A 19,593-nucleotide genomic window follows, 5' to 3' on the forward strand; every position below is an offset into this window, starting at 1 on the left:
TTGCAGGGGTCGGTTCTTTCTCTCCAGCAGGAGTCTGCCCTGGTAGGAGGCACTACAGCCTGCCCCACACTACAGCCCGCCCCACACGGCAGCCCGCCCCACACTATGCCTGCCCCACACTATACCTGCCTCCAGCTCTTCTGGGAACTGAACCCAGGGCTCAGGAATGCTGCTAGGCTGTGGCACTCCATCAGCTCAGCCATATCCACTACCCTTAGTTTTATTTTTATATTTTAATGTGGGGCTCTAAATTTTTTTTTTTTTACAATTTGTTTATCTTGTTTGTGTAGTAAAGTTTTGTCTCGATGTTTATTTGTGCCCCATGGACATGCCTGGTGCCTTTGGAGGTCAGAAGGGGGCATCTGATTCCCTGGAACTGGGGTTATGGGTAGTTGTGAGTCATTCTGTGTGCCCAGGGAGCCAAACCTGGGTTAACGGAGAAGCCACTCCCCCCCCGCCCCCGCCCCGGCAGTCCCCACGCCCAGCTTATTGTTCTTGTTTTCTCTGTGGTGCCAGAACCTGGAGTCTTGCACCTGCCAAGCGAGTGCTGTACCACTGAGTCCCACCCGTTCCCTACTAGCCCTGCAGACCTGGGCAAATTGCTTAATCTCTAGTCTCCTCACCTATGAAACAGGCTGCATAATAGCACCAGGCTCATAAAACTGTCCTGAGGAACACAGTCTGAGCACAGCACACTGCCTGTGGGAGCCTTCTGTTTACAATAAATGGGAGACATTTTTCATTGCTCTGAGCTCTGCCCTTTGGAGGTCACACACAGAGTGATTAAAATATGTGGTCATACAGGCCTGTGTTCGTACTGAGTCAAACAAATGCTGAGCACACGGACTCACTCAGTTGAGTTCAAGCCTAATGCTGGAAAAGCCTATGGCTCTGCACAAAGGGCTTCCCAGGCCAATGGGAGAAGGAAGTCAAGCTACTGGACTTTGGACAGGGAGGAGCTGGGGAAGACAACCAGCCTGAAGGGGGAGTGGAGTTTGGGGATGAGGACAAACTAATTTGACAATGATACAACGAGCATGACTGGGGACAGGGAAAGCTGGAAGCAGGCCACATAGAACTCCACATGGCCAGTCACTGAGGCCTCTGTTGGAGGGCCATGAAAAAGTGGATTGTCCCACGTAGGTCGTGTCCCAACCCCTCCCAGCTTCTGTCCTGGACAGCTGGAGAGGTCAAACCTTGTCTTCTATATCTTACCCAGAGTTTCAGTTAAGGTGACACTTAAACCTTGGACCGGCTATGAGCACGGTTCGGTCTGGCAGATCCAGTGTAGCTTTCTCTGGAGGATCTGTACTGTAGACGCTCCAGATTCTTGTATTACAGGGGCATTTTTATTTGAGCTGTGGTTTTTGTGGTTTGAGATAGAAGCTTGGTATGTAGCCCAGGCTAGCCTCTGCCTCCTGGATATCTAGATGAACCACACCCAGCTTAGTTCTTTTTTTCCCATGAGCAGCTGGGCACATTCCTTCTGTGACTTGCAACTCTGGGCAGAACTCCCAGCTTTAATCCCAGCACTCGGGAGGCAGAGGCAGGCGGATCGCTGTGAGTTCCAGGCCAGACTGGTCTACAAAGTGAGTCCAGGATGGCCAAGGCTACACAGAGGAAACCCTGTCTCGAAAAACCAAAAAAAAAAAAATAAAATAAAAATAAAACAAAAACAAACAAACAAACAAAAAACCCTAGCGATGCCTAGCCAGGCGATGGTGCCACACCTTTGTGATCCCAGCACTTGGGAGGCAGAGGCAGGCTGATCTGTGTGAGTTCGAGGCGATCCTAGTCTACACATCAAGTCTAGGGCATACAAACAAACATACAAACAAAGAAACAACAACAAACCAGTGATGTCTTTTCTCCCCGAGCAACCCGTGTAGCATGTTCTAAGACTGTGAAAGCTGCCAGCAAGAAGAAACCTCCCGCTCAGTCCCAGCTTGATGTCCCTGTAGCACCAGCTGAGGTGTGCGGTGTCTTCAGCAATATGGTCTTCCTAGCTCTGGCAGGGAGTTTTCGGTGGTTAGTCTTTTGTTGTCAAGGATCATCCGGGAGGAGTCATTTCCTCAATTGAGAAAATGACTCTGAAGCCATTGAGATGTCTCAACAGGTAAATTAGGAGCTTGCTGCCAAGTCTGAAGACCTGAAGAAAATCCTAAGACCCAGGTGGTAGGGGACAACAGCCACCTTCCATTAACTGGCCTGTGGACCGTTGCCTTTCTCTTCTGCTTTTTGTTTGAAACAGGGTCTCAGTATATAACTATGGCCTGACACTATGCACACCAGGCCGATCTCTGAGTTTGAGGACAGGCTGATCTACAGAGGGAGTTCCAGGACAGCTACTTAGTGAGTGAGACACAGTCTTGAAAACACACACACACACACACACACACACACTTTTCATTTTACCTGTATGGGTGTTTTGCATGTGTGTGTGTGTGTGTGTGTGTGTGTGTGTGTGTGTGTGTGTGTGTACACACCACATTCATTCATGATGCCCTCAGGGACCACAAAAAGAGCACTGGGTCTCCTTTTTTTGTTTCCTGTTTGTTTGTTGGAGACAGGGTTTCTCTGTGTATCTCTTGCTGTCCTGGACTCACTCTGTAGACCAGGCTGGTCTAGAACTCACAGAGATCCGCCTGCCTTTGCCTTCCTGAGTGATTACAGGCGTGCAACATGCTACTGGATCGCCTAGAACAGTAGTTAGGAATGCCTGGGAGGCATCCTGTGGGTGTTGCAATCCCAGCTCAGCCCTCGGCAGGAGCGGTGAGTGCTCTTAGTCACTAAGCTTGTGCATGACCGTCGGCGGTGGTGTCGTTCTTTACTCGGAAACCTACCTGTTGGTTCTGTTTGTAAGCAAAACAAAACAAACCACTGCAGCTCCCATTTTGGGTTCAGGGTCTGTGTAAGGTAGTCTGAAGTCCATAGCCAATGTCAGCACTTCAGACAGCTCCTGCGATGCAGCTCCACAGAGTTCTCACCCATGCTGCCTGGGTTTTCAGTCACGTTGCTGCCAGGAGCCGCTGGGAGCACTGCCCCCACCCATGCTCCTGTAATTAACCTTGATAAACTCACTGGTCCAAACTAGGCTTGGTAGGAACTGTTTCTTTGCTCAGTGGTTGCCCTATCTGGGGTGAAGAGGCTTCTACGTGCATCTCCCCAGGAAAGCAGCACAAATCACATCGGGTGCAGGAAAGGAGGCGGTCACATTTGGCCTAGCGTGAGATGAAGATGGTCTGCATTAGGGCAGCCGTGGAGAAGATGGCAAACAGATGTGGCTCTCCGGATACTGAGGCAGTATGATCAAAGGGACTTTCTCTTAAGCCAGGCATGGTGGCGCACACCTTTATCCCAGCACTTGGGAGGCAGAGGCAGGTGGACTTCAGTGAGTTCGAGGCCAGCCTGGTCTACAAAGTGAGCCCAGGACAGCCAAGGCTACACAGAGAAACCCTGTCTTGAAAAAAAAAATCCCCCTTAGGATTTCCTCTCTTGCCTAAGCCTCCTAACTGCTCCCGCTCTGGCCTCCCACCCCACCAGGCTCTACTCTCATGCAGGCCTAGGTCAAAGCATCTCACCCTCAACACCCTCCAGTGGGTTCTCATCACTCAGAGTGAAGACCATGGTGTCCACCGTGAGGTGACCCTGGACTGACCCTTCACCTAATATCATTTTTCACTAGAGTTCCTTTCTAGCCACACCTGCCTCCTTCAGTAAACCAGACCCTGTGGACCCGCGAGGGATCTCTGCCCAGACACCCATTTGCCGCACAAGCCCAAGTGCTACCTCTTCAGTTACCCTGCATCCTCACTGATGCACACTCCACACTCCTCACACCCTCTTTTTCACTTTTCTTTATTTTTATTTGTGTGGTACAAGTACCCATCCCAGTGTGAACACACGGAGGCCACAGGAGACCATCTGTTGTCCTACTCTGTCACTCTGCACCTGGGCCTTTCACTGAACCTGGAGCCAGGCTGGCAGCCAGAGATCCTCCTGCCTCTGTCTTCCCACAGTACAAGGATTATAGGCTTATGACCACACCCTGGCTTTTTATTGGGTGCTGAGGATTTGAACTCAGGAGCTCTTGCTTGCACAGCGTGCACATTCTCTTGCTGAGCCATCTCCTAACTCTCCAGTAGCCTTTCTTTCTTTCTTTCTTTCTTTCTTTCTTTCTTTCTTTCTTTCTTCTTTTGAGATAGAGTTTCTCTGCATAACAACCCTGGCTGTCCTGGACATTCTTTGTAGACCAGGCTGGCCTCGAACTCACAGCGATCCACCTGCCTCTGCCTCCCAAGTGCTGGGATTAAAGGCGTGAGGCACCACGCCCAGTGTAAAAGTAGCTTTTATTCACCTGATCTAATTGTCTTCTTCGAGGCTTACTGCCTCCATCTACCTACCTAGCCCTAGTCCTGGAAGTTTCTAGCCTCCGTACAATCCAATCTCGGCCTAGAATTGTTTTCAGCCTCTGAGACTTCCTCCTAAATGAACTCACCCTTTCTAGTTCTCTCTGAGCTCTGGCTGGCTGGTTCAACGCAGCTGTTCTGGCTCCAACTCCTCTCCCAGCTCTGGCTTCTCTCAGTTTCTCACTGAGTTGCTCTGCTTGTCCTCAAACTAACTCTAGCAACCTGTTCCAATCTCCCCGCTCCTTCTCAGTCTCTGGCCCATTCAGTCTCCACCTAAGTCAATCACTGTAAAACTCTCCTGGCTAAATTGCCTCTGAATCCCGCGAACTGGACTGCCACTGCACTGCCTCTCAACTCCCTGACTCAACAGAACTGCCTGAACAGAACAGATCGGCTAGCCTCTGTCTCCTGGGATTAAAGGCGTGTCTGCATTCCAGCTGGTTCACACAGACCTAAAAGGTCCTTGGATGTGATCTCTTGCCAGAGCAGCCATGTTCTGAATGTAAAATTCCTCTACATCCCTTGGCTGTCCTGGAACTCTCTGTAAACCAGGCTAGCCTCGAACTCAAGAGATACACCTGCCTCTACCTCCTGATTGCTGGGTTAAAGGCGAGCGCCACCACTGTCTGCCAGCAGCATTCCTTACCTCCCAAAGGTTAGGCAATTCACTCAAACTACTAATATGAAGCTGCCCAGGCAGGCCTTGAATATTTGCTTGTCCTGCCTCAGCGCCTAGGGGAGTTGGAATTACAGGCTGTACTGTCATGCCTGGCACTGTTTTTAAAATTACATTTGTGTGTATGTATGTGTGTTAAATTTGCTCATACGCATGGGAAGAGCACCCCCTAGCTGATAAACTTGAGTAGCAAACAGTTAAATAGTCTATAGAGGTCAGAGAACAACTTCTCAGAGTCTGTTTTTTCCCTCCGCCACGTGTCCCTGTGATAAAAGGGTCGTCATTGGACTGGCAGCGAGTGCATTAACTCTGAGCCACCTCCGTGGCCCTTGCTGGGGATTTTTGGGGTGTGTGTGTTTGTGTGTGTGTGTGTGTGTGTGTGTGTGTGTGTGTGTGTTTCCAACACAGGATTTCTCTGTGTAGCCTTGGCAGTCCTAGACTCACTTTGTAGACAAGGCTGGCCTCAAACTCATAGAGATCCACCTTCCTCTGCCTCCGGAGTGCTGGGATTAGAGGTGTGCACCACCACCACCACCTGGCAGTGGTGGGGTTTTTGTTTGTTCGTTCGTTTTTGTTTTTTGATCTTCCTGCCTCAGCCTCCCAACTTCCGGGATTACAGGAGTTGGCCACTATGCTCAGCTCACTAAATTATTTCAAAAGTTGAGGAGACCTGAGCTGGAGGACAGACATGGGAGGCCTTGCCATCTTGGGGCCATTGGAGCACAGGAAATGAATGATGCAAGAGGCTAATGTGGACACGGAATTTAAGTAAAAAGATGGGCAGAGGAAGTGAGCTGATACATACCTAGAGGAGGGGAAAAGGTTGCTACAGAAGCTTACATGTTCAGCACCTGGGGAGGCTGAGTCTGTGGGATTCAGAGTAGCCAGTAGAAGGTCATAGACAGCCCTAGTGGGGAAGGGGTGGAGAGCCCACTCAGGACTAGTTACAAGTTGTTGAACCAGCAAGGTCAACAGGTGGTGGAGAAGATGGCGGAAGAGCACGGGGGACGTAGGGGCAGGCTGACCCTAAAGCAGCGGTCCTCACCCTTCCTAATGCTGCCCCCTTTTAATACAGTTCCTCACGGCGTGGTAACCCCACCCATAAAGTTATTTTTTGTTGCTACTTCATAACTGCAACTTTGTTACTGATATGAATTGTACCGTAAACACCTGATGTGCAGGATATGGAGACCCCTGTCAAAGGGTCTTTCGACTCCCAGAGGAGTTATGACCTACAGGTTCAGAACTACTGTCCTAAAGACACCAGAACCAGAACCAGAACCAGTTTCCTTAGGCTTCTGAATCGCACTGAGTACGCGTTAAAAATGACACCAGCACCCTCTAGGTGGGAACGAACCGTTAAGTAGACGGGCAAAGAGAAGGTCCAAAGGACACAGTATCCATTCTTTCTGTGACTATACTGAGTGCCTGAGCCCTCACTGAATGAAACTGAGGTATGAACGCACACGCTGACTGAGCTTTTGGGTGCTGAAAAGTCAACCTTTTCGCACAGAACTCTCCACCTCAGCCTAGCAAGAACTGGAGCTCTGCTTCGTGTCAGTCCGTACACACCCAAGCGCGGCTCCTTTGTAGGCGCAGCAAGCGTTACCCTAGGCAGGATAAGGATGCCCTGCCCGCCTACCGCGCTTTCTCCGCTGGCAGCCAGCTGCCTTAGGACCCACCTCAGAGGAACAGTGCCTACTGACCCTAGCAACCACTCACCTGCTGTTCTCTCCCTATAGGCCAGAAATTTTTCTTTCTTTTTCTCATTGGTCCGCGTAACGTTACCACACCCAATCAGCGGTAGCCACGGGACCCAATTCACTCCTACTCAAGCTGCGTTGTGGGGGTACGGGGGGCGGTTTCGGGGGGGGAGGTGACCTAGGAAGCCATATATCTGTTTTCTGCATCCAGCTTTTTCCAGGAAGCGCTTTACTTCTTGCGGTGCCGTATCTGTCCCTGGAGCCAGGCGCTGGCACATTATATTTCTTTTATGCCTGACATAAAGTCTGGCTTTTGCTCGCTCCTGTCTCCCCTTCCAAATGGGACGTCCCGCGGAATGCCCCATCTTCCAGGCACTTTGAGAGCCGGAGGCCTGGAGGGGCTTAGGGTAGTGATTCTACAACGGTGACTAACAAGTGGCGGGTGGGGGCTTCAGGCCTCTCCCGCTGCCCTCTTGGTCGTGACCACACGCCACACCTCTTGCTGGTCTCGGCTGCGTGCGCACGGGCCCCAAAAGCGCCGGCGAAATCGCTGCGCGCAAAGCGCACTTGGTACGGTCCACTCCGCCCTGCCCCGCGCCGCCGGAAGTGAGGTGTCTTACCCCCGAAGTTCCGGTTCGCAGGGGGTGGGGAGTGTTGTTAACCGGAGCGGCTGCTGCAGTCGCGGTGATTGAGCGGGCTCGCGGCGCTGGGCTCCTGGTGAGTGGACCGAAGTCTGGTCCAGATTGCGATTGGGTTTGGGGTGTCAGGTCCAGGACCTTGCCCTTTGGGGTCATTGAGATCAGCCCGCCCCCACTGCGTTCCGCCGCCAGTTTTCGGCCTGTCAGATGCCTGTAGACCTCAGGCGGCGACCCAGCCACGGTTTCAGAGGCTGGGCCCTGCTTGTAAGGTTCGCAACACTCGGCGCTCACAGGTGCGTGGCTGCGAGGCGCCCCGGGTGGCGCTGGATCCCGCCGCTGCACCCTGCTGGTCGGCCGTTTCTTTGGTGCTCGGGATGGACACTGTTGGGGGGCTGGGTAGGGGCGCCAGGGTTCCAGGCTGACGTACCCCGCTGGGCGCGCGTCTGCGCTGACCACCCTGCCACAGCTGTCACACTGGTGGTGCCACCTTCCCAGGCTGTGCCCTCTGCGCTTTGCCTAACCCCCGCCAGGCCCAGCGTTCCCGCCTGCTACAGCTCCTACAGAGGGTCAGCAGTGGCAACCTCCCTTCTCTCAACATTGCTGCCTTGCCTCATTGACACCCTAGAGGAGGCAGCTTGACAGGCAGCGTGGAAAGAGCCCTAGATTTGAAACGAGACTGACCCAAGTTCCAAATCTTGCATCAGTGTGCGCCTTTAAACCCTTTGAGTCCCATTTCTGCTGTGTGAAACGGGGAGTATATGCCGTTTTGAATCTAATGGCTGTCAGGGTGAAGTGAGAGATGACCCCTATGACGGACACCTTGCCAGGGACTGTGCTACATTTGCACAGTGTAGACATCACAAATGTCATTTTCCTTGTGCAGGTCTCTGGGCCAGGGCGATGTTCCGCACCGCAGTGATGATGGCGGCCAGCCTGGCGCTGACCGGGGCAGTGGTAGCCCATGCCTACTACCTCAAACACCAGTTCTACCCCACTGTGGTGTATTTGACCAAGTCCAGCCCCAGCATGGCAGTGAGTTCAGGACCCAGGGAGGGAAGGAAAGGAGGCGGGGCTACATGTCATAGAAGTTGGGACGAAGTAGCCACTGGCTGCCTAACTTGGAATAGTCTATGATGGTCTTGGGGACCTGTCAGAATGCTGAGGCCCAGCAGGGGAAAGCAGGAAACGACCTCAAACCATGGCCTTCTCCTTACTCCTAGGTCCTGTACATCCAGGCCTTTGTCCTCGTCTTCCTTTTGGGCAAGGTGATGGGCAAAGTGTTCTTTGGGCAGCTGAGGGCCGCAGAGATGGAGGTAATATGTTGGTGGGCCCAAAGGACAGGGTCCAGAGCCAGGCAAACAATGACTGGGTTCCGTATCGTCCCCTGCTCCGCCTACAGCACCTTCTGGAACGGTCCTGGTATGCTGTCACGGAGACTTGCCTGGCCTTCACTGTTTTTCGAGATGACTTCAGCCCCCGCTTTGTGGCGCTCTTCACTCTCCTCCTCTTCCTCAAATGCTTCCATTGGTTGGCTGAAGATCGCGTGGACTTTGTGAGTTGGGAGTGGCTGACGGGCTTGCTGGTGGATTGGGGCCTGGGGCAACCCCAGCCATCTTGATGGTGTACCTCTCTGCTCCCGCCCCAGATGGAACGGAGCCCCAACATCTCCTGGCTGTTTCACTGCCGCATCGTCTGTAAGTGAGACTCACGCAGAGGTGGCGGCGGCGGGGGAGGGGGCGGCAGGGGGTTCTTGAGGGGTAGAATGTGCTTAGTCCACAGCTGTACAGGAAAGATAATTTAAGAAGCTAATTTGCATAGTCTCCATTCTGTTCCACTCCATGGCTTCTTAACTGCCTGGGCACTCAGCTCTCTGCCTTCCCCCCTGGGCCTGGGTTGCCCCAACACCATGCCTGAGCAAAAGTAATTCCCAGAGGGCTGCTTCCACTCGGGTGTACACATCTGAGTAGATGGCTGGGTCTATGACCATGATGGACACGAGGATGGGACCATCCTAGAGCAGGAAGTGGTTGTCAGGCCTGTGCTGACCTCACTTCCCTCCTTTTGGGGGTCTCCACAGCTCTTATGTTCCTCCTGGGTATCCTGGACTTTCTCTTCGTCAGCCACGCTTATCACAGTATCCTGACCCGTGGGGCTTCTGTGCAGCTGGTGTTTGGCTTTGAGGTAAAAACTGGTTTTGGGGAAGAAAGCTGAGGTGGTCCTTCATGTGCTGTGAGCACTCCCACAAGTCCTTCCTGAGCACCTGCTGTGTCCCCACCCCTAGCCTGGCCACCAGGGAGCCTCCATCATTTAGCCCTGGCTACCTCCTGGGCGATTGCAGAAGGGCACAAAGAAAGGCTGGTATAGAAGATTCCTGACCTGGGCGCCTTAGCAAGCTTTCCTGGAGGCTGATGCCACAGCTGGCTGTGGATGGAAAAGAGAAAATTGCTGGGTGGATCACCCAGGAGACATTCCCATCTCACATTTGCTGCATGCTTACCACATGCCAGGCCTTGTGCTGTGTTCCTGAGTCACATCTCATATAATCAACAAGACCATGTTGTTGTAGATGACAGTTAATGCTTCGTTTTACAAATGAGCAAACAGCTGGGCGGTGGTGGCGCACACCTTTAATCCCAGCACTTGGGGAGGCAGAAGCAGGCGGATCCCTGTGAGTTCGAGGCCAGCCTGGTCTACAAAGCGAGTCCAGGACAGCCAAGGCTACACAGAGAATCCCTGTCTTGAAAAACCAGAAAACAACAAAAGGAGCAAACCGAGGTTGAGCCAGTCGCCTTAGTAAAAGGCTGGAAGGACCCCGGCTGTGTCTGAAGCCTGTGTCGCCGCCTGGGCCTGGCTACAGCTTCCGCTCATCTCCTGTCCCTCCCTCCAGTACGCCATCCTGATGACCATGGTGCTCACCATCTTCATCAAGTATGTGCTGCACTCCGTGGACCTCCAGAGCGAGAACCCCTGGGACAACAAGGCTGTGTACATGCTGTACACGGAGCTGTTTACAGGTAACGAGATCCGGGTCTCCTGGGCCCTCCAGCATCCCTCCCCCCCCACCGCCCGGCCCAGCATCCCCCAGCGTGCCTGCCAGCCCTGCGGCCAGCTGCGATCTACCCTCCCTCCCCAGGCTTCATCAAGGTCCTGCTGTACATGGCCTTCATGACCATCATGATCAAAGTGCACACCTTCCCTCTCTTCGCCATTCGGCCCATGTACCTGGCCATGAGGTGAGTCCAGCCTTGTCCCTTCCCTGTCGCACACTGATCTCTCCCACCCGTCTCCCTGCACTCACTGACTTGTCTCTTCAGGCAGTTCAAGAAAGCTGTGACAGATGCCGTCATGTCCCGCCGAGCCATCCGCAACATGAACACGCTGTACGTGGGCGTGTCCTGGCTACCCTCTCAAACTCTGTCCTGGGATCCCTTTGCTCCCAGTTCTGGCCCTGACCTAGGCTCTGCTGTCTTAACCAGCTACCCAGATGCCACTCCCGAGGAGCTCCAGGCAATGGATAACGTCTGCATCATCTGCCGAGAAGAAATGGTGACCGGTGCTAAGAGACTGCCCTGCAACCACATCTTCCATACCAGGTGGGAGCGGGTCTGGGGCACCTGCAGCTTGGCACAGGCTCATGGGGACCCGCTGACCACCCCCTGATCTTACTCCCAGCTGCCTGCGCTCCTGGTTCCAGCGACAGCAGACTTGCCCTACGTGTCGTATGGATGTCCTGCGGGCATCGTTGCCAGCCCAGTCACCGCCTCCCCCTGAGCCTGCTGACCAAGGACCACCCCCTGCCCCTCATCCCCCGCCACTGCTGCCACAGCCCCCAAATTGTAAGTGGTCTTTCATTTGCCCCCAGAGGACCTTCCTTTGCCTTTGGACACCTGCCCTGGGCTCGGGACCAACAATGCTGGGGAGTCAAAAATGTCTGCCCTCTGGAAGCTCGTCCTAGGCAGGAAGGGGTGAGGTGATGAGAAACAGATAAATGCTGAGTGGTAAGCAGGGCCTGCAGGATGGAGGACAGCTCTCAGTAGCCAGGAGTTCCGCTTTCCAGTGGGAACTGTCAGCTCACCTGTCTTCTCGCTGCCTTTTTTCCTCTGCAGTCCCCCAGGGCCTCCTGCCTCCTTTTCCTCCAGGCATGTTCCCACTGTGGCCCCCAATGGGCCCTTTTCCACCTGTCCCACCTCCACCAAGCTCAGGAGAAGCTGCCGCCCCTCCATCCACCAGCGCAGGTGAGCCTTGTGCATGCCAAGGCAGCTGGGGGTGGCAGAGTCGGATCTATACACCTGGAGAGTGACGCTCGCTCTGTGCTTTGCCAGCTGTTTCTCGGCCCAGTGGAGCAGCTGCCACCACCACAGCTGCTGGCACCAGTACCGCTGCCCCAGCATCTGGCTCTGTACCTGGCCCAGAGGCTGGCCCTGCCCCTGGCTTTCCCTTCCCTCCTCCTTGGATGGGTATGCCTCTGCCACCACCTTTTGGTAAGTTGGCCCCTCTCTGGGATGTTCGGGGTAAAGAGGGCAGGCCCAGGTAGCTCAGACTGACCTCTTCCTCCTGCCAGCCTTCCCGCCGATGCCCGTACCTCCTGCGGGTTTTGCCGGCCTGACCCCAGAGGAGCTGCGGGCACTGGAGGGCCATGAGCGGCAGCATCTGGAGGCCCGACTGCAGAGCCTGCGCAACATACACACGCTACTGGATGCTGCCATGCTGCAAATTAACCAGTACCTCACTGTGCTGGCCTCCTTGGGGTATGCACGCCCGATTCTAATAGAGCTCAAAAAAGGTCCCTTGTAGTTTTTTACATTTGTCTTCCCTGTACCTTGTAACACATTCTGTTGCCTCGGGCCACCTATCTCCAGGTGTGTCCAGGGGCTCTTGGCCATGCCTGGTGTTTTCATCCTTCATTCCAAGAAGTGCACCCATAGCTATTCTTGACATCCGCTGCTGTAGCTTGTCCCCTCACACACTCCTGACACTGAAGGAGCAGATAATAGAAAGTCACTTGAAGCCGGCCAGTCGCATCTTCAAGTGCTGGTGTCAGTCACTTGCTTGCGTTAGGACCTCTTGCTGAATAAAAATTGAGGCCAGGCCAGGCCAGGCCAGGCGTGGTGGCGCACACCTTTAATCCCAACACTGAGGGAGGCAGAGTCAGGTGGATCACTGTGAGTTCGAGGCCAGCCTGGTCTACAAAGGAAGTCCAGGACAGTCAAGGCTACACAGAAAAAATCCTGTCTCAAAAAAGCCAAAAACAAACAATCGAATTCCTAGTCATAGGTGACATGTGCAAAGGGCTGGCAGGAAGCTGTAGTCCAAGGCTTGAGCACTCGGACTTACCCTCTAAGGTGCCTGCCTGTCAGTGTCAGCTGTCTCTGTCTGCAAGTGATTACAAGCCATGGGGCTGAACCCTGACCCTGGAGTTGCTTCACCTGAGAATCTAATCCACATGTGTTCACCGATGTCTGCTTCTCACAAGGATTCAGGAACAGCTTGCCTTGGAGCTTGTCCTGCAAGGCTCATGGTGGTAGTGAGTGGGGAGTCGGGTAGGAGAATCTGTCCAACCCAAAATGCCAAGGTCAGACCTCTTGTCCCTTCTCTTGCCAGGCCCCCCAGGCCAGCTACTTCAGTGAACCCCACGGAAGAGACTGCCTCTCCAGTGGTATCTGCTGCCCCTTCCACCAGCGTCCCCAGCTCTGAGGCCCCTACCCCATCCCCAGGGGCCTCCTCACCAGTCCCTGAAGTTGAAAAGCCTCCAGGTAGGTGTGAATAACCCTTAGGGGTGGGTATGGAGGGTTCTCTGGGCTCCACCTCTGACCTCTCTCCCCAGCTCCCGAGTCAGTCGGCAGCGCGGCAGAGGAGCTTCCTGAGGATGGAGAGCCTGATGCTGCAGAACTCCGCCGACGTCGCCTGCAAAAGCTGGAGTCCCCTGTTGCCCACTGACACTGCCCAGACCTGGCCCTGACCCTGCTCTCTCGAGTGGCCCTCACTGGAACACATCCTGCCACCAAGTGCCAGCTCCCTCTCTGCCTGCACCAGGGAGTAATAACCCCAGCTGAGAAAAGTGGCAGTATCCCTGAGGCCAAGAAGTGGCTGAGTTCCCAGCTGATCGTCCCCAGCAGCCCTGGGGATGTTGGTCAGCTCCAACCTTCCTCCTCCACTTCTGCCGTGTTCTTCTGGGGCCTTGAGAGTGAGAAGCTGAACTTTTGGGAAGCCTGTTCTCCTGCACTTCCCGGGAGAAGATGAAGCCCCTTCAAGCCCTGCTTGTGAGTATGGGACCATGCTGCAGTGCCGAACAGTATTAGCTTCTGTTCCCAAGTGTGGAAACCCAGAGGGGCTGCAGGCAGACCAGGACCTTGCCCCACCCTCCTGCCAAGACTGGTACCAGTCTCCTTCTCCTACCGTCTCCCCAGAACCCCCTTTGTGATGGTGGCTGTGCCCCCTAAGCCCTGTGGCATTTCCATGTCTTACTGGCAACCACACAACTCAGGGAAAGGAGTGCCTGGGGGTGGGGGGACAGGCGGGCAGCACCGAGGGATCCTGCCCTGCCCCTCCCCAGGCTCTTTCCCCATCTCACCCAGCAGCCACTGCCTGGTGGGCCTGGCTGAGGGGATGTGCTGCTCCTTAACCCTGCTCCCCAGAACCCAAGGCAGGCCACCTTCAACCTGTGGGACTTGAGTTCAGGACTGGAACCATTTCTGTACCTAGTGGCTTTTGGCTTAAATTTTCTCCTTTGAATTTGAATGCTTGACCCCAAGAAGGAGGAGCAGGTGTGGGGCTAGGTTCCTGGACTTCCCAGTTTATAACTGGCTCTGGGCCAGGCAGGGACCATGAGCCAAGGCCTAGCTGCTTCCTTCTTCCTTCGGTTGTGTTACAGGAGTTTCTGGAGACAGTTTCAGATGATTATTTAATTTGTAAATACTGTACAAATTTTAATAGCTTAAATTGTATATACAGCCAAATAAAAACTTGCATTAATGACTGGTGGGACATGTAACCTAGGATCAGGCCTGGGCTCCTTTTCCTTGCCAGCCCGTGGGCTTACGGCCGGCCAACCGGCCAGTGTCTCCTGGAAGGAGGGTGCTGAGGTCATTGAACTGGACAGCTTCATCCTACACATGGGGAAACTGAGCCCTGGGAGGGTGGTGCTTCCTCCTTGGGTCTCCGTCAAACAGGGTAGCCAGGATCTGAACACTGGGATGGGCAGCAGGAAGGAATAGTCTGCATTTCCTTGTCTTCAAACCCCTGTATAGGTGATTCCAGGTCAGCAGGCTGATTTCCCACAATTCTACCTAGTACAGCACTGAGAACCTAAGATACTCTTTTGTCTGTCTTGTCTCTCCCAGGCCATGGCATTGCCGTTGTAGTCTGTGTCATCTGCTTTCTATAGCTTCCACCAAGCCCAGTATGGCTTAGAGCAAAAGCTCCAGAAGTCCAAGGATGGATGTCCTGACGGGTCTGTCCTGTGAAGCCCCCAGAACAGTTGTTGATTCCTTCCAGAATGGTTGGACTAAAGAAATGCATGCACCGGGGCTGAAGAGACGGCTCAGAGGTTAAGAGCACTGACTGCTCTTCCTCAGGTGCTGAGTTCAATTCCCAGCAACCACATGGTGGCTCACAACCGTCTATAATGTGATCTGATGCCCTCTTCTGGCCTGTGGGTGTACATGCAGGTAGAGCACTGTATATATATAATAAGTAAATCTTTAAAAAAAGTAATGCATGCACCATTGTGTTGGCTTTTTTAAAAAAGATTTTATTTATTATATATACAATATTCTGTCCCCATGTGTATCTGGGTGCCAGAAGAGGGCACCAGATCTCATTATAGATGGTTGTGAGCCACCATGTACTTGCTGGGAATTAAACTCAGGACCTTTGAAGAACAGACAGTGCTCTTCTTAACCTCTGAGCCATCTCTCCAGCTCCATGTTGGCTTATTTTTAAAATGTATTTTATTGCCAGGCAGTGGTGGCACACACCTTTAATCTCAGCATTTGGGAGGCAGATTTCCATGAGTTCGAGGCCAGCCTTGACTACAGAGCAAGTTCCAGGACAGTGAGAATTACACAGAGAAACCCTGTCTCAGAGGGGGGAAAAAAAACAAAAACAAAACCCAAACTATTTTATTTTGGTTTCTTACATTTCTTTCTCACTTCCAACACCCCAACACCAGGTAGGAGAGGAAGGTTAGAGGGAAGAAGGTACAGTTTTCTTTGGCTACTTCCTGCTGTTGAGGGCTGGCGGTCCTTGGGGCAAATCCAGTCTCCATTTGAGGATCTCTCTGACTTCTCATCACACTGCATCAGCAACAACCAGGAGCAGCAGGGGAGCAGCAACAGCCGCCTTTCTTGGAGGAACCCCTGCCCCATCTCTCTGGGCTCAGGCATTTGTCCCCTCAAGAGTCCTCAGAATTAAACTAACTGCAGCTGGCAAAGACCACGCCCTTCTCAGAGCTGCCTGAGGCAAATAGTCTGCGGTGGAAAATCCCATATCCCACACTAGGGATTAAAACAAAAACATGTTCGGGTGTGGTGGCGCACGCCTTGAATCCCAGCACTTGGGAGGCAGAGGCAGGAGGATTGCTATGAGTCCTTGGCCAGCCTGGACTATAAAGCAAGTCCAGGACAGCCAAGGCTACACAGAGAAACCCTGTCTTGAAAAAAAAAAAAAAGTTTACATAACTGAGGCCCCAAAACTTCCACAACAGCGTATAAAGGGACAGCGGTTAATGTCTCCCTTGCTAGCCTGACTGTTGCTTGTGGACTCTCCTGTTGGACAGCTCTCCCTAAGTGGAAACTTTAAGAGTTCTTTTTCCCCTTTATGAAAGCAAGGCCTGATCTCAAAGCCCTTTAGCCCTGGATACTAAACCCCTTTCTTTGTATCCCATTCCAGAGACTCCAAATCCACTTCCTCTCTGGATGCCAGTCTGTGGAGGGCACTGCCACATGGGCTGACCATCAGGCCTCAGAAGCCTTTCTCAAGAAGCCAGGCTTTAAGCTGTTCATCAAAGTAGCCCTTGATTCGAAGAGTGCCTGTCACCTCATTAACCTGAGTGATAGGTGTCTTTCCCAGTAGTGGGCTCAAAAACTCTTCCACGTCCTTCTGTAGAGCCTGGGGAAAGATAAACTCCAGTCAACAGTTTGTAGCCACAGGGCCCCTCAGCCCTGGAAGGGTCAGGCGGAGGCCAAGCCACTCACCCAGATGTCCCCTAAATTCCAGTCAACAGTTTGTAGCTACAGAGCCCCTCCCCTCAGCCCTGGAAGGGTCAGGCGGAGGCCACTCACCCAGATGTCCCCTTCCACCTTCCGGATCACCGTCATCTGCCGGTTGCCATGTGTGATGTCTTTGTAGACCGGGATGTTGTGCATCCGGGAGCGCCGGACAAAGTAGGGCAAGCTGGGAGGAGGGTCTGTAAAGGGGTACAGCATAAGAAACCAGCTAATTCCAGATCTTATCCCACCGCAACCAAGGCCTCAGAAAAACTGCCAACGGTTATGTCAGAGTGATTGTTGCTGCTTTGAGACAGACAAGGTCTCCTGAATCTTAGACTGGCCTCAAACCCTATGTGGCTAAGATCTTGAATTATAACCCTGCTTCTACCTTGCAAGTGCTAGGATTACAGGCTTACTGCACTTGTTACAGAGTCATTAAATCCTACTGGACAAGCCTGCTTCCAGACTTCAGGTCAGGGTATCTCTCCTGTCCTTTAGTTTATAGAGTCAAAGATGAATTTTCACCTTGGTACTGTAGAGCCACACACAAATCTGCTACCACTTAAGAGCTCAAGAAGAAATGAAGAGCTGGGTATGACTGTTCATGCTTAGCACAGTGCTAGTACAAGGCTGATTGGACTGGCGTGGTGGTGCACACCTTTAATCCCAGCACCCTGGAGGCAGAGACAGATGGATCTCTGTGAGTTCGAGGCCAGCCTGGTCTACAAAATTGAGTTTCAGGACAGCCAGAGCTAGAGAGACCCTGTCTTTAGACAAACGTCAGGCATGGTGGCATATTCCTTTAATCCCAGCAGAGAAAGGCAGGTGGAGTTCTGAGTTTGGAGCCAGTCTGCTCTACAAAGTAAGTCCCGGCTACCCAGGGTTACATAGTTAGACCCTTCTTCAAGAACACTAATAATTCGTTGGAGTGTATCTCCCTGGATCTTTGGGGACTACTCTCTCCTTTCCCATTGACCCAGTGAGGTTAACAATTGCTGGAACAAAGAGATGGGAGTTAAAGGAATTCTTTTTGGCCAGGTGTGGTGGTGCACGCCTTTAATCCCAGCACTCTGGAGGATCACCGTGAGTTCGAGGCCAGCGAGGTCTACAAAGTGAGTCCAAGACAGCCAAGGCTACACAGAGAACCCCTGTCTCTAAAAACCAAAACTAAAAATAATAATAAAATAAAAAGAAATTCTTTTTTGTTTGATTTCTTTGATACAAATTCTCTCTGTAGCTCCAGCTGGCCTAAGTCTTGTACTGGCAATGAGATTTCACAAACATGATCACACACTGGACTCCGTATTAAGGTTTTTGTTTTTGTTTTTGTGAGACAGGGTTTCTCTGTGTAGCCTTGACTGTCCTGGACTTGCTTTGTAGACCAGGCTGGCCTCGAACTCACAAAATCTGCCTGCCTCTGCCTCCCCAGTGCTGGGATTAAAGGCATGCGCCACCACTGCCCGGCTTGCATTAAAGTTTTACATGCTGAGCAGATAATACACCCATTTTGATGAGCTTGAGGTTAGGAGAAGCTGGATGACAACTAACAATGGAGGACAGAGCCAAGTTCAAGTCCGGACTGCCAGTCTGCTAAGCTGCAATCTCTGTTATGCATGCTCAGTTGGCCTGGGAGAAGAGAAATCCAAACACATGGGTCTTCTTTTCTCTATGTTGCCACAAGGGAAGACTTCACCCTTATAAATAGGGTTCTGCTTTTGGGCCCTTCCCTGGGGATCAGACAACACCAACTCTCCTACATCTCAGCAGCACAGAAGCACTCTTTAAGGCAGGGTTTCTCTGTGTGGCCTTGACTATCTTGGACTTCCTTTATAGACCAGACTGGCCTCGAACTCACAAAGATCCACCTGCCTCTGCCCCGAGTGCTGGGATTAAAGGAGTGGGCTACCCCATCTGGCTCAGCAGCACTCCTAAGCCTACCTTAAAAGTCCTAAGTCTCAGCCGGGCAAAGGGCCTGCTTCCTCTACAGCCTTCAAACTACCCCCACTCAACTCACCTCTGGGAGGCTGCCACCCACTGGGAGTGGGATAATGTTTATGCTTCGGTGGTTCTGGGATTTTGGTAGGGGGGAACAGGCGCTCCACGAACTTGTATTCATCCACAGACTCCACAAAGCTGGGGTTATCAGGAGGTCCCTGCGTCTGGCTCTAAGGCAAAACAAGCAAACATCTTTTCATTAGTTTACCCAACACAGAAGAACTTAGAACCACAGAAAGAATAACATAAATCAAAGACTTGAACTAGGAAAGTACCAGACTTCGGTTTTCCAGTTTGCAGGATACCAGGGGGGACCAGGAAAAAAAAAATAGATAAAACAGCTCAAACAGACTGAATCCCAAGATTTTTTCCAGGACTCAAATGATAAACGTGTATATTCCTGCAAAGTCGATTCATCCTAAGACTGACCAATATAGTATTCCTCAGTATGTTTCTTTGAACATGGTGTTGAAACTCTTGAGCTCCGAATGAGGTGCTTGAACCGACCAGGCACCGAGCGGGGACCTGCAGCTGCTATCGGTCCTAACCAACTCGAGCTAAGCGGCAGCCACGTTTCCAAAACCCAGACTCCCCAAGTGCAGACCCGGCTCTGACACCTGCCCTCGCCATCCTGCATCTTCTACCCTTGAGGAGTGTCAACCGGAGTAGGGAGGAAAACTAAGGTCTCGTGGGGGAATACGTAGCTCAGGATTGTCCTAAGTAACAGTAAGGCTCGCACGCAGTCTGTTGCCCTCAATTCGAGTGCTCACCAGCTGCCGACTCCGGTAGCTCCGCCGGACACAGCTCCTCCAGTCCTGCAGAGCAGCTCGGAACACGGTAGCTGCCATCTCGGCTTACCCAACCCTGGAGTGTCACCTGCGCGCGCAAGCGGCTCCGCCCCGCCCCCTTCTGCGCGCGCTTCTCACAGGGAAAGAACGCCTGCGTGGAGCGTAAGGGGCGGGC

General features: G+C 52.7%; 2 protein-coding genes across 3 annotated transcripts; one reads left to right on the forward strand and one right to left on the reverse strand.

The window, feature by feature from the left end:
- Positions 1–6,973: 6,973 nt before the first annotated feature.
- Positions 6,974–13,525, forward strand: Syvn1 (synoviolin 1). Its single transcript, XM_051145941.1, has 16 exons — positions 6,974–7,505; positions 8,310–8,458; positions 8,647–8,739; positions 8,826–8,978; positions 9,072–9,120; positions 9,504–9,607; positions 10,314–10,440; positions 10,560–10,659; positions 10,741–10,806; positions 10,903–11,019; positions 11,099–11,262; positions 11,533–11,661; positions 11,749–11,907; positions 11,988–12,174; positions 13,028–13,179; positions 13,251–13,525. The coding sequence occupies exons 2-16, from the start codon at positions 8,327–8,329 to the stop codon at positions 13,361–13,363; spliced, it is 1,845 nt and encodes a 614-aa protein (XP_051001898.1). The 5' UTR covers positions 6,974–7,505; positions 8,310–8,326; the 3' UTR covers positions 13,364–13,525.
- Positions 13,526–13,827: 302 nt separating this feature from the next.
- Positions 13,828–19,536, reverse strand: Mrpl49 (mitochondrial ribosomal protein L49). Of its 2 annotated transcripts, XM_051145942.1 has the most exons (5): positions 19,401–19,536; positions 18,650–18,800; positions 16,708–16,832; positions 16,463–16,534; positions 13,828–14,665 (listed from the first exon to the last, which is right to left on the reverse strand). In XM_051145942.1, the coding sequence occupies exons 1-5, from the start codon at positions 19,476–19,478 to the stop codon at positions 14,588–14,590; spliced, it is 504 nt and encodes a 167-aa protein (XP_051001899.1). In that variant the 5' UTR covers positions 19,479–19,536; the 3' UTR covers positions 13,828–14,587. The 2 variants fall into 2 exon arrangements, with proteins under 2 accessions (XP_051001899.1, XP_051001900.1); XM_051145943.1 differs by lacking the exon at positions 13,828–14,665 and having other exon boundaries at positions 16,236–16,534.
- Positions 19,537–19,593: the final 57 nt, after the last annotated feature.

Source organism: Acomys russatus, chromosome 5 (assembly GCF_903995435.1).
Source record: "Acomys russatus chromosome 5, mAcoRus1.1, whole genome shotgun sequence".
In the NCBI taxonomy this organism is placed as follows: Eukaryota; Metazoa; Chordata; class Mammalia; order Rodentia; family Muridae; genus Acomys; species Acomys russatus.